The following is a 19,142-nucleotide window of genomic DNA, read 5'->3' on the forward strand; positions in this document are numbered from 1 at the left end:
GTTTTATGATTGGCATCCATTTCAACCAATAATGTTCAACATATCCCTGCCTTGCCCCACCCCTCAGACCACTTTTATTTTCTCATAGGTGAGACCCGCTAGGCACTTCCCGCCTCCCGGGAGAGGGCGGAACCTGGAGTAACCTCTCGAGGAGAGGCGCGGGTGTGTAGGTGAGTGGTTTTGGTAGAGCCTGGCATAGGACTAGGAGTAGAACACCAGTACTTCAAACCTGAATTTAAGGTAACCTTGACCGCTTACGGACAGCTGACGCTTGGCAGGGCACTTTCCTCTGAGCCCCAATGTCCCTTACTGTAAAAATAGGGATCGAAATGCCTAAGGGCGCCCGCACAGCTCCCGCCCCTAGTGGGTGCGCTGGAAGTTTCCTTGCCTCACCACCCACTTCTCACTGCTGCTGCGCCTTCACCGGCGCCACTAGCTGAGCCTGAGAGTGAGCCTGTCCACTACACCAGCGCCGCATCCGACTGCACGTCCCTTCCCCGGCGTCAAGAGGGAGTTAGTTTCCTCCCGTTTCCTTGGGGTTTCCCGATCTGCCTCCTAGAAGCTAGCCCAGAGCTATGGAGATGTTCTTTGCTCCTTGCACCGACACCAATTTATCAAATGCTTGCGGTGTTGGTCAAGCACTGTGGTGAGCGTTGGGTTTGCGTTGGTGAATAAAACAGCTATGGAATGAAGAGTTTATGGGCAGAAAGCAAGTAAAGTAAATAAGCGATTGCAACACGCATGTATATTTCCTATTTCTTTTCCCCAGTTATTTTTCTTTTTGGCATTTAACACTAAATACCGTGTTTTCCATTTGGGTCTTGTCTGATGACCTTCTCTTCCACTAGAATGTAAACTCCATGAGTGCAGCGGGTTTTGTTTCCTCACTGCTCTATCCCGTGCACCTAGAACAGCAGTAAATATGTGGTAAATGAATCAATACATAGTGGAAACAAATAGGGTATGTGACAGGCATGAGAAAGGGGAGGTTCAGGATGGGCCTCTGAGAGGAGGTGACCTTTAAGGAAGACCCAAAGGTCATCTCGCCAGAGGCAACAACAGGTGTCAAGGCCTGGCTTAAAGTTAATGCTTCTTAGACTGGAAAGGTAGAGGCTAGGAGCAGGCAGGAACCAGATCTTTAAAGTTCACGGTGGACTTGGCCAACTTCTCTGCCGATTTCCAAAACATCAAAGAAGGTAGGGTAATTAAGACGCAGAGAAGGTAAGTTTAAGGCAAATACTGATAGGAATAACCCTCATGCTGTATTGCAGTTTACAGTAACAGAGCTTTTACTTATCTCACTTATCTTGCAAAAACTTTGGGAGTTAAAAAAAAAAAAAAAGCATAAAGAGGGCTCCAGACTTCATTCACTCACAATACATACCTGGTCCATAGCACAAAATAAAAATGAGTTGAATTGATGTAACACCATGCTAGACTGCAAGCTTTATCTCTTTATGTAGAGAGCCCATGTCCTATTTATATCTGTTGTATCCCAGCACCTAGCACTGTGCCTGGCTCCCAGACCTTATTTATAAACTGAATGAGCACTCACCATTCACTGGAGCCTTGCATATGCCAGGCTTGTGCTTGGTGGCAGAATACAGAAAGAATAAGACACCATCCTTGCCCTCAAGGGGGTTGCAGCCTGCTCAACCCTCCTGAAATCATAGAGCTCACGAACAGTAGAACCAAATTTTCTGAAACCAAAATTTCAGAGAAATTAGGAGAAAGATGTATTGCACACAGAGGGACTGCCCTTCTAAAACCAAGCGGTAAGAGAATGTGGACACGTTCTGATCAGAAGAAGCATGGGGCACCAGGCAAGAAGATTGGATTCGAGCCAGTAGGCAATGGGGAGCCGTTAAAGCTTGCTTAAGTGGGAGACTGGTGTGATAAGAGCTAGTGGCAGGTGTGAGGATGGGTGGTGTAGGGAGAGGCTGGAAGCACATCCTCTGGGACCATGGCAAGCCCCTGTGTAAATGGACATGGGAAGCAGGAAAAGTTGAAAAGGTTTTAAAGGTTAGGAATTGTGGGAGGTGATTGGTAACCAAGAAACGGGACATCCCTGTCTTTTAGGAGCTATGTGACCTTGGTAAGTTATTAAACAAACCCCGCCCCCCACCTTGACTCCAGTTTTTCCACCTATAAAATGACATCTCTAGTGCTAGCCTCATTATAAAGATGAAATGAAACGCAGCAATTTGGTGGGTGACTTGCCTGAGTGAAGACAGAAACTGAGTGAAGACAGAAAAGGATATGTTGGTATAATTCCGTTTACATAAAGGTAAAAACCGGGCAAAGCTGAACTGCAGTGGTTAAGTTTGCACACAAAAGTGGCAAAACTAAGGAAAAGCAAGGGAATGATTATGCCAAAAGTCAGGATGATGGTTACCTTGTGGGGGATGGGAGGTCACCAGGAAGGGACACATGATTGGCTTCTGGGTTGCTAGCAAGGCTCTTTGTACTTGAACATGTTGTAGTTACATAGGTGTTCTTTTCTAAACATTTTAATTTCCTTTTTAATAATTTCTATAATTACTAAATTATACATAAGTACTGTGTTTTATCATTTGAATATCATTTACTTATTTATTTTAATGTTTATTTTTGAGAGAGAGAGAGAGAGAGAGAGAGAGACAGAGTGCGAGTGGGGAGGGGCAAAGAGAGAGAGGGAGACACAGAATTCGAAGCAGGCTCCAGGCTCGGAGCTGTCACCACAGAGCCTGATGCGGGGCTTCAACCCACAAACCATGAAATCATGACCTGAGCTGAAGTCGGAAGCTTAACCGACTGAGCCACCCAGACACCCTATCACTTAAAATATTTTTTAAATTCAATGAGGTTTTCTGTGTAAAGTGCTTAGTCCAGCACTGAAAGCACAGGAAGAGTCAGGAAACCTTGGTTGCCAGTTCTGATTGTTGTGTCCCGTCTGCCTCCCCTGCCAGGCAGCAGATCTCAGGGTTGATTCATCCCTGGCCCAATGCTTACACAGAGTTTGGCACTTGGAGGCCTCAGGGAGAATAGGAGGGATAGAGATTACCAGAGTATAACCCATATGTTTTCCCTCTCTCAGGCTGACGGAGGAGCGGGCCTGGGCCTGTGGCCTCACAGAGTCAAACCTGCTCTGGGAAGAACACCCAGTTGTCCCTCCCAGGCCACCCAAGCCCCACGGATGATGGACGAGAGGGAGGAGGAGGAGGAGGAGGAAGCCTGGCTGCAGCTTCGGCCCGTGGAACCCTTGCCCTCCCAGTGCTGTGGCAGTGGCTGCTCACCTTGTGTGTTTGATCTCTATCACCGAGAGCTGGCGAGGTGGGAGGCAGTGCGAGCCAGCAAAGACAGGAGCCTGCTGAGTGGAGAGGAGTCACAGGTGAGGGAGGGCTGCTCCTCAGATAAGAGGGCCAGAGTGGCAGCGTCTGCCTGGCCTCTGCCCTGCACAGTGGACCTGTGTGGAGATGCTTTCCCTGACTCTGCACAGCAGAGAGAAAAGAGTGTGCTCACTGGAAGCAGACAGATCCAAGTTCAAAGCCTGACCCTGAGCTGGGGCATGGGGTAGTCCCAGGAGTGAGTGGGGCTTGGGCATTTTACAGGTGAGAGATCTGTGAGTCATGACATTCATAGAAAGCTTCTGAGAGGAGGTGCAGGTAGATGGAGTGTTAAAGGCAGGGGACTGAAACGTAAGATGTGAATTTGAATTCCTGCTCAGGGTGTGACTACCCTGAGTAAGTAAGCCACTACCACTCGGGCCTCAGTTTCCCCACATGGATAATAACGATATTGGATTGAATCATCTTAAGATCCCATCAGTTTCTAAATTCTGCAAACCTGAATTTTAGCAGGTTTGAAGGATGAATAGGTATTTCATACATTGGAGATGAGTGTTCTGGATAAAGGGCACAGCTTGAGCAAATGAAGACTCCCAGATAGGAAGCAGCAGGGTATTCTTGGGAGAATAGAGAAAGGTTTGGCATTTGATGCAGGGGAGAGAAAATGAGGCTTGACGTTCATCCACAGGGCCCTGGAGTGCCTAGCTGAGGAGGCTGCGCTTTATATCCTGGGGCTGAAGGAGCCATGGAAGGCTTCAGAGCAGGGTGAGCTCAGTGTGAAATGTTCGGGCCTTCTTAGATCAGAGCATGAAAGGGCAGTGAGGTGGGACTACTCTCTATTGTACAGAAAACTTACCGGCAGAAATAGCCTGTCCTTGCGGAGAGTGAGGAGGGTGCTTGTGGATGCTTGCGTGTCTGTTGAGTCCCAGGTCCTAGCTGTTGGATATTTTCCTGTTGCAGAGCTGCCCTTCCAAGCTGAACCCAGAGACCTTCCTGGCCTTCCGCATCAGTGCCATGGACAGACTCACCAAGGACACTTACCGTGTTCGGTTTGCACTACCCAGGAACAGCCGGCTCGGCCTGCGGCCTGGACAGCACCTCATCCTACGGTACACTCAGATGGTGGGAGGGCCAAAGCTTTGAGGCCCTGCTTTGCCATTTGCTAGCTGTGTGGCCTAGAGCAACTTGCTTAACCTCCCTCATGCCTCCATTTATCCCTTTTAAAATAAGCATAGTGGTACCTGACTCAAAGGGTTCTGGGATTGTGTTTTCATATTAACTAGTAGCAACAACAGCAACAGTGAACGCTTTCATAGTGTTTACTCTCCAAGGCGCAATTCTGTGTGCTCATACCTAGGGAACTCATTTAATCTTCACAAAACCCTGTGCAGTAGGTACCATTGTCATTCTCAGGAGGAAACTGAAGTCAGAGAGTTTCAGTAACTTGCCCAAGGTCACACAGTTCGGAAGTGTTGGGGCCAGGATTTTGAAGGCGAGCAGTCTGGCTCTAGAGCCTGTGGTATTAACCTAACATTAGTGCCAGTTGATAGAAAGGACACTTGTCCTTGAGAATAAGGGACTTGCCCAGGATCACACAGCTGGGATTCAAATCCAGACAGCCTGGCTCCCCAGCTACACTCTACCACTCCTCTGAAGTTCCTTCCTCCTCCCAGCCTACTTCTGCCCTCTCCCTCCATCTAGATCCCCACCCCATGCTCCACCTGACCTGACCTGCCCAGGGACAAGGCCCTTTTGGGACCTCCAGGTGGAGGCATTTGCTAGACAGTTGACTATATGGGTCTGAGGCTCAGCAGAGAGATCTGAGCTATGGATGTGAGTGTGGGAATCATCGGCCTGCACCTGGATGACATTTGGGAGTGTGTGTGACATGGAAAGACAGAAGGACAGAGGACCAAGCCTGGCAATTCCAGCACCCGTGGTATTGGCAGGAGGGGAAGGAGCCAGCAAAGCAGACAGAAGGAATAGCCAGGAGACGAGGAGAGCATGTCTTACTGCTGGTCACACTCCAGCCACTTGCCTCATGCTGACCCCCGGTGTTTGTGTCCAGTGCATCTGGCCTGTGCCCTGGCTGCCTGTGGTTAAAGCTCACTGTCGCAGTGGTTCTGGGGCAAGTCGCAGCCCCATGCAGCCCTCCATCCATAAATAGGGATGCCCAGAACTCCTGCCCCTAGCTTGGCCCCTCTCCTCCACTCTCTCTGCCACTCCAGTGACATTCCTAACATGTGTAGCTGACCTTGTCGCTCCCATTCAGATACCTGCTGGGTTCCAGGGAAGCTCCCTGAAGCTCCAGCTTCTTTCCCCACCAAGTTCTCCCCACTCCTCCATCACACTTGTGCCTTGCCCCAGCCTCATGATCCACTCACCACTTCCTGGCTTGCTCTGCATTTCCTACCTCTGAGCTTTTGCCCAGGCTATTCCTTCTGCCTGGAATTACTTCCTTCCTATTCCCACGTTCACCTATCAGTGGCCTGTTCCTCTTTCATACCCAGGAGGGTATCAAAAGCTTCAGGAGGCCTCCTGAGTTCCCCGGATGAGAGTGGTCCCTTCATCTGTAGCATGTCAGTGTTTACCTCTGTGGTAGCAGATGTCACAGTGCTCTCTGTGTCCACGCCACGCCGTATGTTCTGTTTATTATTTCCTTGTTTGTTCCCTAAGCACTTATTGAATATTTCTATCTATCTTCCTGCTTTTGATGCAGTTCGATGGGGCCTTTTTAATCCATGCATATCTCTGAGAAGAGAGTTTTGCACACAGTAGGACTCAAAAGAGGAGTGCTTGGGTGCTTCTGGGAAGCTCTGAGTTGTCATGTGAGGAACCCAGCTCTGGAGTCAGGCAGAGCTAAGGATGAATTCTAGCTGTGTGACCTCAGGCAAGTGACATCCTTAGCCTTGGTTTCCTCCTGTGGGTTATTGTTTATTAAATGAGATAATGCATACTATATGGCTGGTGCACAGTTGGCATTTAATGCAGTATGGCTGCTATTACTACTCATGATATCATCCCGGCACCCTTTTTGATAACATCATAGGTTGGGCCTTGGACTAGGGCACCTTCGAGCATCCTTCTGATTCTGATGCTCCTGGTACATGGTAGTAAGCATTCCATAAGTGTTAGCCTTTATCTTTCTCATTCTATGGTCAAGAAGAGGTCAGGAAGGGGTGCCTGGGTGGCTCAGTCAGTTAAGCGTCCAACTCTTGATTTTGGCCCAGGTCATGATCTCCTGGGTTGTGAGTTCAAGCACCATGTGAGGCTCTGCGCTGACAGTGTGGAGCCTGTTTGGCATTCTCTGTCTCCCTCTCTCCCTCTTTGCCCCTCCCCCACTCGCTTTCTCTCTCATAGATAGATAAATAAACATTAAATTAATTTAATTTAATTAAAAAAGAAGAGGTCAGGAAAAAGCACAGTGATGTCCTCAAAGCAGTTCACATCATTAGTGGACTATTTGAAGACTTTCCCATCTGTAATCCTGGTAGAACCACACAACAGGGACACAAATGGTTGTCTCCACCTTACGGAAGGGACCACTAAGGGATCAGGGACCTGATCCTGGCTGGGTCTCACAGCCAGCATGTGGCAGCGGGGGAGCCCAGTGTTCCTTTTTTCTGCTCCACCTTCAGTGGGGACCACTGGGGATGACTGGGCCCTAGCTTTCATCAGCCGGACACAGAGTAGGTACCTACAAGGGTTTGTTGAATGACGGGCTGACTGCCTGACCATATACTTCTCTTTCTCAGAGGGAAAGTGGATGACTTAGAAATTCAGAGAGCCTATACGCCCATCAGCCCTGCCAACGCGGAAGGATACTTTGAAGTTTTAATCAAGGTGAGTTGACCCACACAAATGTTCTTAAGATGGTATGGACTGGATCTCCATTTGGCAGCTTGGTTGGGATGGGGCAGATCCAACCCATGTGGGAAAAGCCGGTGTTCACATGGGAGGAGGCTGGCTTGAGGAAAGGGCAGGGACAGTGAAGGAAGCCTTCTCCTATCTTCTTTTCTGGGGAAGAGGGGCTGCTGGACCACCAACAGAGACAGATTGTATGAAAAGGACATTCAGACTGAGAAAGGGAACACTGTTCCTTCTCACCTACTCACGGAGAATGAGCACTGAACCCAGGGGAAGGGGGAACCAAGTCATTTGGTACTGACTGTGTGCTTGTAGCTGGGATCCAAAGATGAGTCAGATACTATGCCCACCTTTGACAAGGGGCCAGGACACTACGATATGATAGATGGCATGACAGAAGGCCCCAATCCAATTCAGGGCAGCTGGGGCTGCAGGGAAGGGAGCTGGGCTTCCTAGCAGAAGCTGTGAGTTTGAGCTGTATGTTGAAGTTAAGGAGGGGAGGACTAAGAGGGATATGTGGAAAGGAAACTCAGTGCTGGGAACAACACATACAATGGCAAAGGAGGCACAGTTTGGGGAACTGTCAGTCACTTGTCCTGGAATTGCAGGAGGCAAGCAGGAGAAGGTGGGACATGGAGCACCTTGTGAACTGAACTAACCTGAGACCACCTCTCAGGGAGGTAGACAGGGGCTGGGGCATTTGAGTTGGGCCTTGAAGACCAAATGCATATTGGCGGTGGTAGAGAGTGGCATTCCAGGCTGAGGGGACAGCTAACCGAAGGCAGGGAGGTGTGAAACAGAGCAGGGTCTTGTGGGAACTGTACCCAGTCTGATTGGTAGGAGGAGGGGTGCTCGTGGGAGCAGCCAAGGTGGGTGGGGCACTTGGCAGAGATGAGCTGAACAAAATGGGCTGGGTACAAATCCCCCCTTCCCCGCAAGACCCAAGGCCTGGGTGCCAGATGTACATAAGAGGGCTTGAAGGTCCAATTATGTGGAAAAAATAATTAGGTTGAACTGTGTAATTGCTGATACTCTAACATTTTTGACTTAACAGAAGTGGTAGTTTTATACAAGTCAACCTGATCATCTACATCGTCATTTCCCAAACAGAGTCCCAGGGAACACTGATATTTAAGAATTGCTTTCACATCCTTTATCTCCCTGGTAGGGCGGGAATTATTATTTCCCTTTCATGGACAAGCACACTGAGACCCCAGGGGGACCCAAGCCTCCACAGGTAGTAAGCAGTGTGGCTGGTGAGTGAGCCTCCTGACTTCAGGACCCCAGCACTGTCTTGGCTCCTGTCTTCCCTGACTTCAGTCAAAGCCCGAGTGTTTATTCCCTCACACGTAAGCTTGGATGGGATCCTTTCTCCACGCAACTGTTTGTCTGGGAGATTCCACAAATCCTCTCCAAATGGCCTGCTTCCCCAAGCTGCTTGTCTGGGTGTGTTTCTGTTGAAAGGATAAGCCTGGAGACCGTTCTTCAGGGCAGCTGGATCTGTCCCAGCTGTAAGGCTGATTTTCTCCTTCGTTTACCGGAAAGCCTCTCTTTAGAGAGATGCTTAATTATCCCTAAGCCTCTGGCTGGGAAGAGCTGAAAATGTCTTTGCAAATTGGGAAGGCAGGCGGGTTTTTTAGGTTTATCTCCCATGTGGATGGGAAGGAGGAACTCTCATTTCTCAGGCACCTTCTGGGCACCAGGCACTGCTTCTAGCTCTTTATATTCCTCATCTCCTTTCAACCTCATAACCATCCTGCAGAGCAGATCTTATTATCCCACTTTACGGATAAAGAAACGGATGCTCAGAGTGATGATGTCACTGTCCCAAGGCCCCTTGGGTAATAGGATCCCAAGTGGAAGAACAGAAGTTCGGTGTCAGTTCTGTTTAACAGGTATGTATCGAGCAGGCTTTGGGTGGGTGCTGGAGACACAGAAGAATCCTTCCTTTCTCCTTGAGTGCTGTCTGTGCAGTAGGGCTGTGAAAGCCCCAGCTGGGGCTGTGCCTCCGCCAAGACCGGGGCCAGAAAACAGGTGTGCTGGAGACAGGTCTCCAGCAAGTTAGGTGGAGAACTGTAGCCTCCCTCCCAGGCCTCTTGCAGGAGAGCTGAAGACTTTGCTTGCTTTATGCGTATGGTGCCCGAGGAAGTCAGGGATGCTCCCACGGGTAGTTGTGGGCTCTTCAAAGCGTGTCTGGTGACCAAAGTTCCATCTCCTTCCAGCTTGGTTATAATCTCACTCAAGACACCCTTTCAGTCCTGTCTACCAGAGCTTCCCCCTCCTCCTCACACTTGTATCTTGGACTGTCCTTCCCTTGACCACACCACACCTGATGCCCAGAATCCTCTCTGCCTTCCTGCTTCTATCCCCAGGGAATGCAGTCTTGCCTAGCCTGCAAGCTTCAGCTCAAATGCCTCCTCCTCCAGGAAGCCATTCCTGATCCTACTCCATTGGAAGTGACTGCACCTCCTCAGGGCTCTCTCAGCACTCTGTCCTTTTCATGGGGTTTTAGGTAGTCTCTATCTTGTGTATGTGTGAGACTTCGGTCCCTCCTAGTTTGTGAGCTCCTTAAGGGGTGGGCTGGATCTGGATTGATTAATTCATTCATTGAGATATTTATTAAGTCTTTCCCATGGTTCAGACTCTGACTGCCTTCATGGAACTTACGGTCTAGCTGCCTTCCCTGCAGCCCCAGCATGGTGCCAGACCCAGAGTGGGCATGCCCCCAGGAAATGTGGGCTGCCCACCCCCGTGAAGGAGTCCTCTCTACAACCTTCACTTTTCTCATCCAGCCAGGACATAGTAACAGGCAATGAAGAGGTTGCAAATGAGCGGCCTCCGTAAACTGGCACATAATTATCTTTGGTTTGGGCCTGCACAGTGTTTAAAAAATTAGAATTGATCTCTGACATTTCAAAACTAGGTGATTTTACATAAAAATTTGTGTCTCCTGCCTCTCTTGGAAAATCAGAAGATGTGACAAACTGTATCCTGGAGTCTGCAAAGTATCTTCCTCCTTTAGAAGGAGCATTCATTCACTCACCAGTTTACTACAGTCCCCACCTCCCTGTGTTGTCTCCCTGATACTGAGAGTGAGTGTCAGTCGCCATTAATCATCTCATACCTAGTTCTTTACTCAGTGATGCTACGTATACGGTCCCTGTAGTTGTGTGGGTTTGAGACCTCTGAAGGTAAGGCTGTCGGTCCTGTGGTTCTTATCCCAGCCTCACCGTTTCCCTTCTGGATAAGCTTCTGGGCCTCATCTGAAAATACGGAATGACTACCAACCCTGGGGTGACTAGGAGGATTAAATGAGATAACACACATACGGCACTTGGCCTGAAGAAAGGGCCGCACATTAGTGGCTGATGTGGTTTATATTGGGCGTATGTGCCTGTCCCAGTGAGGTCTCCATGTGTTTGCTCCCAGTGCTACCAGACTGGGCTGATGTCCCGGTACGTCGAGTCCTGGAGCGCAGGAGACACCGCTTTCTGGCGAGGTCCATTTGGAGACTTCTTCTATAAACCAAACCAGGTTGGTGCCAGCACACTGAGTCTTCAGGAGACCCCTCCTGGCTTAGCCCCAGGACCACGGTTTTCATGTTTCATGCTGCAGAATTGCACTGTGCCGTTCTTCCTGAGCCCACATTCAACTCCAAGAGTATCTTTGGGGTTGGACATGGGAGGAGATAGAATAGGCACTAAGAAACAAAATTGCCTGCATATGCTCTAGAACTGTCCATGGCTGCCCATTGCTTGGAAAATCCACACTCACATACTTGGTACTCAGGACTCCTGTACCGTCAGATCTTCAGGTATCTTTCCACTCTCACATTCCAGCTACAAAACTATGGAGACTACTCCTTTTACACCCCATGGCTCTCCACTTGGGAGCCCACTGCTTCCCAGCCTGAAGGCTCTTCCCCTCATCTTCCTGGCATATTTATATCCTTACCTGATGTGCCCAGGACGAATTAATAATTTCTCATCAGTTGGTGCATATCTGGAAAGCAGCTGGGCAGTGTGTACCACATCTTAAGAATCTTCAAATCCTTAGACCCAGTAATTCCACTTCTGGAAGCCTGTCCTGTGGAAAGAATGCAAACGTTGTCTGTTGTGCACATGTACACGGAAGCTTTATTATAGCATGAAATTGGAGGAAACGGAATATCCAACAACGGGGCAACTGTTAGGTACACTGGGTTACAGGGACTTGATAAACTATTATCCTGGATTTTTAAATTATGTTTATAAATGATGGTCTGTGCTTACGCTGTAAGATCTGGTGACAAACACTGTGTATAAAACCAAATGTACAACAGGTTGGGCAACTAAGTTTAAATGCACAGAAAAAATATAAAAAAGAAAATGCAATGAAATGTTAGTGGCTCTGGGTGGTAGAATTATGGGTGATTTTTGTTTTCTTCATTATACCTTCCAAGTTATCCACAGTGAGCGTCTATTACATTTATGATCAGGAAACAAAGCAAAACAAAAACAAGTGAAAAGAATGAATCCTTTCTTTCTCTCCATTATTTTTGTTTAATATAAAAATAGCTTTTTATTGTTTATTAGAAATACGGTCCTTGTACATTACCAAAAACCAACCAACCAACCAACCAACCATTTAGCAAAGCAAAAAGAAGAAAGTAAAGAACCCCTGTAGGCCATCTACCCAGACACACCAGCCTTACTATCTTGGCAGATGACCTTCTAATTCCTTTTCCACACACAGGTGTGTATACAAGTGCACACGCACACACGTATTGGTGTATAATGATACTGTGAAACACCTGTGTGGCACTGCGTGTGTGTCAGGCTCTGATTTTAGCCCTTGCCGTGCTAAAATTTTACTTTATCCTCACAACACCTCTTAGGTACTGCTACCCTGCTTTATGGATACGTGGTGTATATGTGCTAATGCTGTTCTGTAGTGCACTTCTAGTACAAACCATGCTCAGCCTTGCATTTTAGCTGAGGGTGTCTCTGTGTCCCCCAAGGTCTTGAGAGCAGAGACCAGGATTGTCCCTGTTTCCTCCTGACCTTGAGGGGACCCCTGATGAACGTTGTCTTTTTTTGTTTAAGTTTCTTTAGGAGCTCCTGGGTGGCTCAGTTGGTTAAGCATCTGACTTCAGCTCAGGTCATGATCTCATGGTTCATGGCTTCGAGCCCCGCATCGGGCTCCATGCTGACAGCGCGGAGTCTGCTTGGGATTCTCTAGAGAGAGAGAAAGCATGTGTGCATGCAAATCAGGGAGGGGTAGAGAGAGAGGGATTAAAAGAGAATCCCAGGCAGGCTCCGCACTGTCAGCACAGAGCCTGATGCGGTGCTCAAACCCACAAATTGTGAGATCATGACCTGAGCAGAAATCAACAACCGGATGCTTAACCAACTGAGCCACCCAGGTGCCCCGCAATGAACATTGTCTTGCCCACCATTTCTGGGTGGAGTCTCTCAGGCACCCCTGCAAAGCCCCTGCACTTCCTGTCCAAGGAGGTTGTAGAGCCAGGCAGTGAGGAAGACGAGTTGTCATCTCACACAAACATTTCACCACTGAAACTGGCTAAGGCTTGGTTCTGCTCCCCTGGGGACGTGGGGCTGTTCTGGCCCTCCTCCTGGCCCTGCTGTGCTGCTCTGCAGGGGTCTTCATGGTAGATGGCGACCACAGCAGCCGTGACACTGGTACGTGAGCATCTGCCTCTGTGTTCCTTGCAGACGTTTGCAGGTCTCCACCCAGAGCCACAGGTGGGTCGGGCAAGGCCCTGTCTTCCAGAAGCTCACAGTGTGATGGGGGGGGGGGGGGGGCAGACACACACACAAATGGTGACAATACGGTGTGACCAGTGTCATGAGGAGGGTGCACAGAGAGCTGTGGGGATGCAAAGAAAGGATCCCTCATACGCTACTGGCTTGGGGAAGGCTTTCCAGAAGAGACCCTGAGCAGTGATGGGAGAAAGAGGGGGAACACGGCAGGCCCAGGACCTGGGGGCTGAACAGGGTGGGGCAGCCGGCAGCAGGGCTCAGTGAGGGACAGGATGGAACTGTGTTGAGTGCCAGGGTCCACACCAGGCACCTGATGGCATCTTGTCTAATCCTCACAACCATCCTGAGACACGTGCTACTGTGGGGAGGTGCTGTTATTTTATTTACTTATTCATTCATTCATTCATTTATTTATTTCACCAGTGAAGAAACCAGAGCCCAGAGAACTGAAAGCATTTGTCCAGATCATATGGCTGGGGATTTATACCCAGGTCTGCATGACTGATACTTGAGGAAGTGTGATAATGCATTGGCTGTCGATAAAGCTAGTGAAAACCTGGATTGCATTCTCAGAGGCCTGATCTCTAGAATGAAGGAGACAAACCACCTTGCTGTATAGGTCAGGCACTAACCTTTAAAGCCCTGATCTTAGAGAAGATCACCCTTACTTCAGAGATCTAGAGCCAGGAGATGGAGTCAGTGATTGGGTCAATGAAACTGGGGCCTCTTGGAGAAGAAACTCACATGTTGCACGGGACTTCTGTGCCAGCACTATGCTGGGTGCTTATGTATAGTCAGTATCTCAGTCTAGAGAAGAGGAGGCCTCCATGCCGGGGCCCTCAGATCTCTACAGGGCTGCTCTGGGGCAGGGAAGGCAGCCCAGAGAGCAGAGCTGGGATAGGGGTGGTAGACAAGGCTTTGGTGGGAGCAGGTTTCTGTTCAGGGTGAGGCGGAAAGACCTCACCAGCAAGGGGAGTCACCCTATAATAGAACAGACTGCTTTGGGAGGTAGTGGGCTACCTGTCAAGAGAAATGTGCAAACAAAGTCCTGTGGAGTTGGTTTAGGAAAGCAACAAAGCCACTTAGAGCCTCCCGATTGCATGATTTCTCTTCCACAGACCTCGCAAGCAAGGATGGCTTCTTGGAGGATGTTGAGAGGGAGCTCAGATGGGTGGGACCCCCAGGAAGGGCAGGGCTGTGCAGTTGAAGCAAGCCCAAGAAAAGTCCCTAGAGCAGGTGGGTGGGCTGACGTCTGTCATATACCCATTCTGTCCCCCAGTACGGTGAGCTCCTCATGCTGGCTTCGGGCACTGGCCTGGCCCCCATGGTGCCTGTCCTGCAGAGCATAACAGACAATGCAGAGGATGAGACTTTTGTCACCCTGGTCGGCTGCTTCAAGACCTTTGAGGGCATCTACCTGAAAACCTTCCTCCAGGAGCAAGCTCGTTTCTGGAATGTCCGTACCTTCTTCGTACTCAGCCAGGTGAGCCCAGCATGGTGACTTCCTTCCCTGATGGACACTATGGTTTCCCCTTGCAGCTGTCCTGAGGATCCCCTGGGGCCTCCCTGCCCCCTGCCACCAGTGGGAATCCCCACCTGCCTGGCAAGGAAGGTTATGTTTGTGGAGTAGATGAGGAAACTGACACTCAGATGTGAAGGTGCTAGTTCATCCATGCTGCTGGATGGGCGAAGTCAGGGCTGAGCTCCAGCCCTCCCCACCATGCTTTGCTGCCTACTGTCTGCCCTCTGGCATCACCAGGTTTATGTGCTGAGGGCCTGATTACGGAATCAGTGGGCCAGACCGCAGATGTCCCCGCAGTGGGCCAGACCGCGGTGATAAGCTCCTTCGGGTAAGGCTCATGTGTCTGGATCACCGTGCTCTCCTCGGTGCCTAGCAGAGTGCCAGGCACGCACTCCATCAACAGTTGGTGGAGTAAGTTGGATCTGGGTTCACCGCATTTATTAGGGCCCCTACCACACCACTTTGCCCTGCATGGCGGGAAAGCTGCTTCCAAACTCTCCAAGTTTCAGATACTTGAACTGGAAGCAACTCCGCCTCCTGACCTCTTCTTCTCTGATTCCTTCTTCCCTCCATGGCCACCCTGCCCGGGCCCTCCCCTCTGGCCCATTGTGGGAGGGGGCCATCTTGTTCCTTATTCCAAGCCAGGCCCTGAGCTGTTTTGGTCATCTGCCTTTGGTCATCTGCCTTCCCCTGGTTCTATAGCTTTATTTCTCTCTCTCACCCAGGGTTGGGGTTCCCTGCTGGGGCCTCCCCTCTGTTATGTGTTGCTCAGGGTCAGCCTTACTGCCCAGTAGTTTGGAGCACCCTTCCCATCAGTTTCCTACTTGAGGCAGTTTGGGAGCGTTCCTAAAGACTGAGCCAATCTTCAGCATCATGATTGAGTGGCGGGGGTGGTGTCAGGAAATTGGGTTTCCCTTCGCAATACCAAGAGTCCTGGGATCCTCAGTGGCCAGGGTCTGTGAGCCTGTCCATGGGACAGAATGCTCAGTGGCATGAACATCAAGAGTGTGGTACTTGGTGAACGTTAGCAGCCGCAGGAGGTGCTGGAGGCAGGAGAATGAAGCAAAGGCTGGTGTGCAACCCTGCTCAAGTGCCAGGTCAAGGAAGGGGGCAGGAGCAGCAGGAAGGCAGGCACCTGGCAGAGTCACTGGCTGTTGCCCAGCCTTCTGTTCTCCCGACCACAGAATTTAGAAATGAAGACAGCCTGCCCCCTGCCCTCCAGGCGCTCATCTGTATATGGGGAGACAGCCACAGGGATAGCTTCACTGAGTGTTTTCTCTGTGCCTGACACTGTGCTAAGCTCTCTATGTGTGTTACGTCATTTAACCCCACCATAATCTTGGGAGGCTGGCACTGCTGTTGGTGCCCATTTTATAGATGTGGAAACTAAGGCACAGAGAGATTAAGAACCTTGATCAAAGTAACACAGTGAATTGATGGAGAATTAAGTGTGAGCTGGCAGCAAGCAGGGAGGGCTTCACAGAGGAGCTGGCATTGAGCCTGGGCTTGAGGGCACAGTTAAAGCTGACCAGCAATAAAGGGTCTTCAGCCCTGGGCGAGGGCTTTGATGATACCACTGGCCTGGGGCTGGGCAGGCGAGGGGGCTGGCTGTCAATGGCAGGGACTGGTGAGGGGCAGTGGAGTGGGAAGTGCCGCCTGCCCTTCCATGCCTCCTTGACCTAGGCTGCTCCCTGTCCTTCCCAGGCTGCAGCCACAGCTTCCTCAATGGTCTCCCTCTCCAGCCATGCCCTGCCAGTGTGTCCTTCATCGTGCAGCCAGGAGGGCGGCACAGACCACACCACCACCATGCTTTCAGCCCTTCTGTGGCTCCCCACTGCTCCCCGGATGACAGCCAAGCCCACATGGTTGCACCAGCCTCCGTGGCCTCGTTTCCTGGCTCACCTGCCCTGTGTGTCCTGGCGTCACTGGTCTGCACGTGGCTATGAGTGCACCGTGCTTTTCTGGCTGCCAGGTCTGCCTTTGCTGGCTCTGTTCCCCCTTCCAGGAGCACTTTTCCCTTCTTCCTCGCCTAACGCCTACTCCCCGCTCACATCTCCCTGCTGCGGTGTGACTCCATCCCGGAAGCCTTTCTAGAGTCCCAAGACTGGCGTGGGCGTTTCTGCTGTCATAGCCTGGGCTCTCTTCCTTGACGGTACCTACCCTGCTCACCATCATTGATTATAGGCCCCGAAGCCCACCTGAGCAACAACCAGACCCACCACATCTTTGGGTGTGCGGTTGGAGGAAGGATGCTGTGCCAAACCTAACTAGCCGGGGGGGATTGAGCAGTGGCAGGGAGGTGTAAGGCGGTGGGCCCTGTTGGTCTCTACCCTCAAGGGCTCTTTTGGGTGGCTCTTTGGGAGGGGGCACGGGAAGGTCCAGATCATCAGAGAGGATCCCCCGTGAGCACCGCAATGCTGTCCCAGGAAAGGCCCGTGGGGTCAGGTGAGCTCTGTGGCGCCGGGCTCCAGGGCCCTGTGAGTACCTCTGAGAGCAGAGGCCTGTGCTCATCACGGTAGCTCACAGAGGTCGTAGTCACTCGGCTAGAACATGGTGGCAGAGCTTGGACTCCAACCCCCTCTCTCCATACTGTCTCTTTGCTTTCCCCAGAAACTAGAAGCTCACCTTAATAGGGTCTGCAGAGGTGATGGTCCTGTTCTGTTTTTGGGTGTTTCGCTTCTGGTTACATGGTTTCTTCCCTCCGTTAGAGTTCTTCAGACTACGTACACTTACTGATTTGTGCGCTTTTCTGTATGTAAGGTGTATCTCGACAAAATGTTCATTTAGAAAAGAGAAGTTCCTCCACATAAGCTGAGGGTGGAGCTTTTCTTTCGTGATCCTGAGGATGTAAGCCACAGGTGGAGCTAGAGGGGCAGAAAGAGCAGCCTGGGTCACTCGGGCACGCTACGCCCCGGAATACTCCTTCTGGCCTTTCTGTGTGAGAAGTAGCCCCCTCTGGATTAAGGCCCTGCTGCCTCGGATCCCTCATTCACACAGCCAGAGTGAGGCCGGGAAGCTTGACTTTTAGAGCAGCTGCCACATCCCAGGGCCTACCACAGTAGGCGCAGAGTGACCGCCCAGTTAAGTGTTTGCTCGCTCAGTAAGATCACTGAAACCTCATGAGACAGGTGAACACGTGTTGTACTCCCTGGGTGATGGTGGTGGACAACCTTAAAAAGACCCACAATCTTGGGGAGAAGACATCCCCCTGGAGTGACAGGTGCAGTGGCCCCTGGGAAGCAGTGAGAATTGGTGGGGCCTGCCTCGTGTGCCCTGGGTGTGCCTCCTCCCTGTGTCTCACCTGTGGGGAGAGGATAACCGTCCTCCCCCCCCCCACGCTTGTTATGAGGGTGATCAGAGTGCCAGTGCCAGGAAGTGCCTGGCCTGTGGTAGGGCCTCTGCCTCAGTTTCCTGGTTTGGTAGACCATACTGGCTGCATGAACTCTGAAGACCTCCCAGTAGTCGCCTGCACTATTTCTCATTGTCTCAGGAGAACTCTCCGGAGCAGCTTCCCTGGAGTTACCGGGAGAAGACCCGCTTTGGCCGCCTGGCCCAGGACCTGATTGAAGAGCTGGTTGGCTCCTGTCGGAGAAAGCCGTTTGCATTGGTCTGTGGCTCAGCAGAGTTTACCAAGGACATGGCCAGGTACCTGCTGTGCGCAGGCCTGGCCGAGGACTCCTGCTTCCTCTTCTAGCCCTCGCCAGGGTTCTGCCACTGGGACACTGGAGGAAGCACGGACTTGAGTCAGAAAACATGAAGAGCAGGCCTGGCCCTGCCGCTAACTGGCCAGGTGACCTAGGTGAAGGAAGGTCTTTGCCTCTGCGCACCTCCACCTCCCATCTACCCCACGGGGTGGCCAACTCCCTCAGGCAGACATATTGCTGTGTAGAAGGAGGATGGGGCCACAGGAGCTCTTAGGAGGAGAGCTACCAGCCTGGGAGTCAAGGGCTCCCTGGAGAAAGGTCCATGCTAAGCCGTGGGATGGATAGGAGTTGGCAGGAGAAGGTACAGGAGGAGCTTCCCAGGTTCCTTAGATTAGGGGGCTTGGGGACCCCCATCTGCCCCTGCCCTGTAAAAGTCTGTTCAAAAGTCTGCTTTCCCTGGAAGATGTGTCTCCCTGCTGTGGCCTCAGGACTGGCTCAGATATGTTGCTTGCAAATGTCTAGGGAATGAGCGTAGGGGTAGCTAAGAGCTCTTTGGAGGAGGAACCTGCCTTATGTACCTCCAGTGCCTCAAGCCTGACACAGCAGTCTCAGCTTCTGTGACCTGATCACATTCTCCGAGCAAGGTGGGCCCTGGATTACTTTTATTTCGTATCGGGCCCAGGCCTTTCCTACTGCAAACAGCTTCACTCTCTGTCTCCCTTCCCCTGTCTCAAGAGCAAGAGTCCTTTCCTGAGCAAAAGAGATATGGAAACAAACACCCCTCCCTCCCGCAGGCAGCCAGCTCAGCCTGCCTTCAGCTCCTCCGGAGTCCTGGTGATGGTTGCTATGGAGATCTAAAGATAGAGCAGGAGTCAGGAGACCTGGGTCCTTCTCTCTGCTCTGCCCACTGAGCAGCTGCTGATTCCGCTCCACCCCCGCTGCCCTCCCCACCCCGCCCCCCTCCCCACCCCACCCTTCCATCCTGCATGGGGCAAGCCCTCCCCAGGGACCCGGCACTCCC

At 51.1% G+C, this 19,142-nt stretch overlaps 1 protein-coding gene across 2 annotated transcripts; it reads left to right on the forward strand.

Moving 5' to 3' along the window:
* Positions 1–116: 116 nt before the first annotated feature.
* Positions 117–19,065, forward strand: LOC125912580 (NADH-cytochrome b5 reductase-like). 2 transcript variants are annotated; one of them, XM_049617124.1, is made up of 7 exons: positions 117–170; positions 3,077–3,370; positions 4,287–4,435; positions 7,082–7,169; positions 10,623–10,727; positions 14,235–14,438; positions 17,968–19,065. In XM_049617124.1, exons 2-7 carry the CDS (start codon positions 3,176–3,178, stop codon positions 18,169–18,171), a joined length of 945 nt encoding a protein of 314 aa, XP_049473081.1. In that variant the 5' UTR covers positions 117–170; positions 3,077–3,175; the 3' UTR covers positions 18,172–19,065. The 2 variants fall into 2 exon arrangements, with proteins under 2 accessions (XP_049473081.1, XP_049473082.1); XM_049617125.1 differs by lacking the exon at positions 117–170 and having other exon boundaries at positions 3,076–3,370.
* The last annotated feature ends 77 nt before the right edge of the window (positions 19,066–19,142 follow it).

This window comes from Panthera uncia (assembly GCF_023721935.1).
Source record: "Panthera uncia isolate 11264 chromosome C1 unlocalized genomic scaffold, Puncia_PCG_1.0 HiC_scaffold_4, whole genome shotgun sequence".
NCBI classification, from domain to species: domain Eukaryota; kingdom Metazoa; phylum Chordata; class Mammalia; order Carnivora; family Felidae; genus Panthera; species Panthera uncia.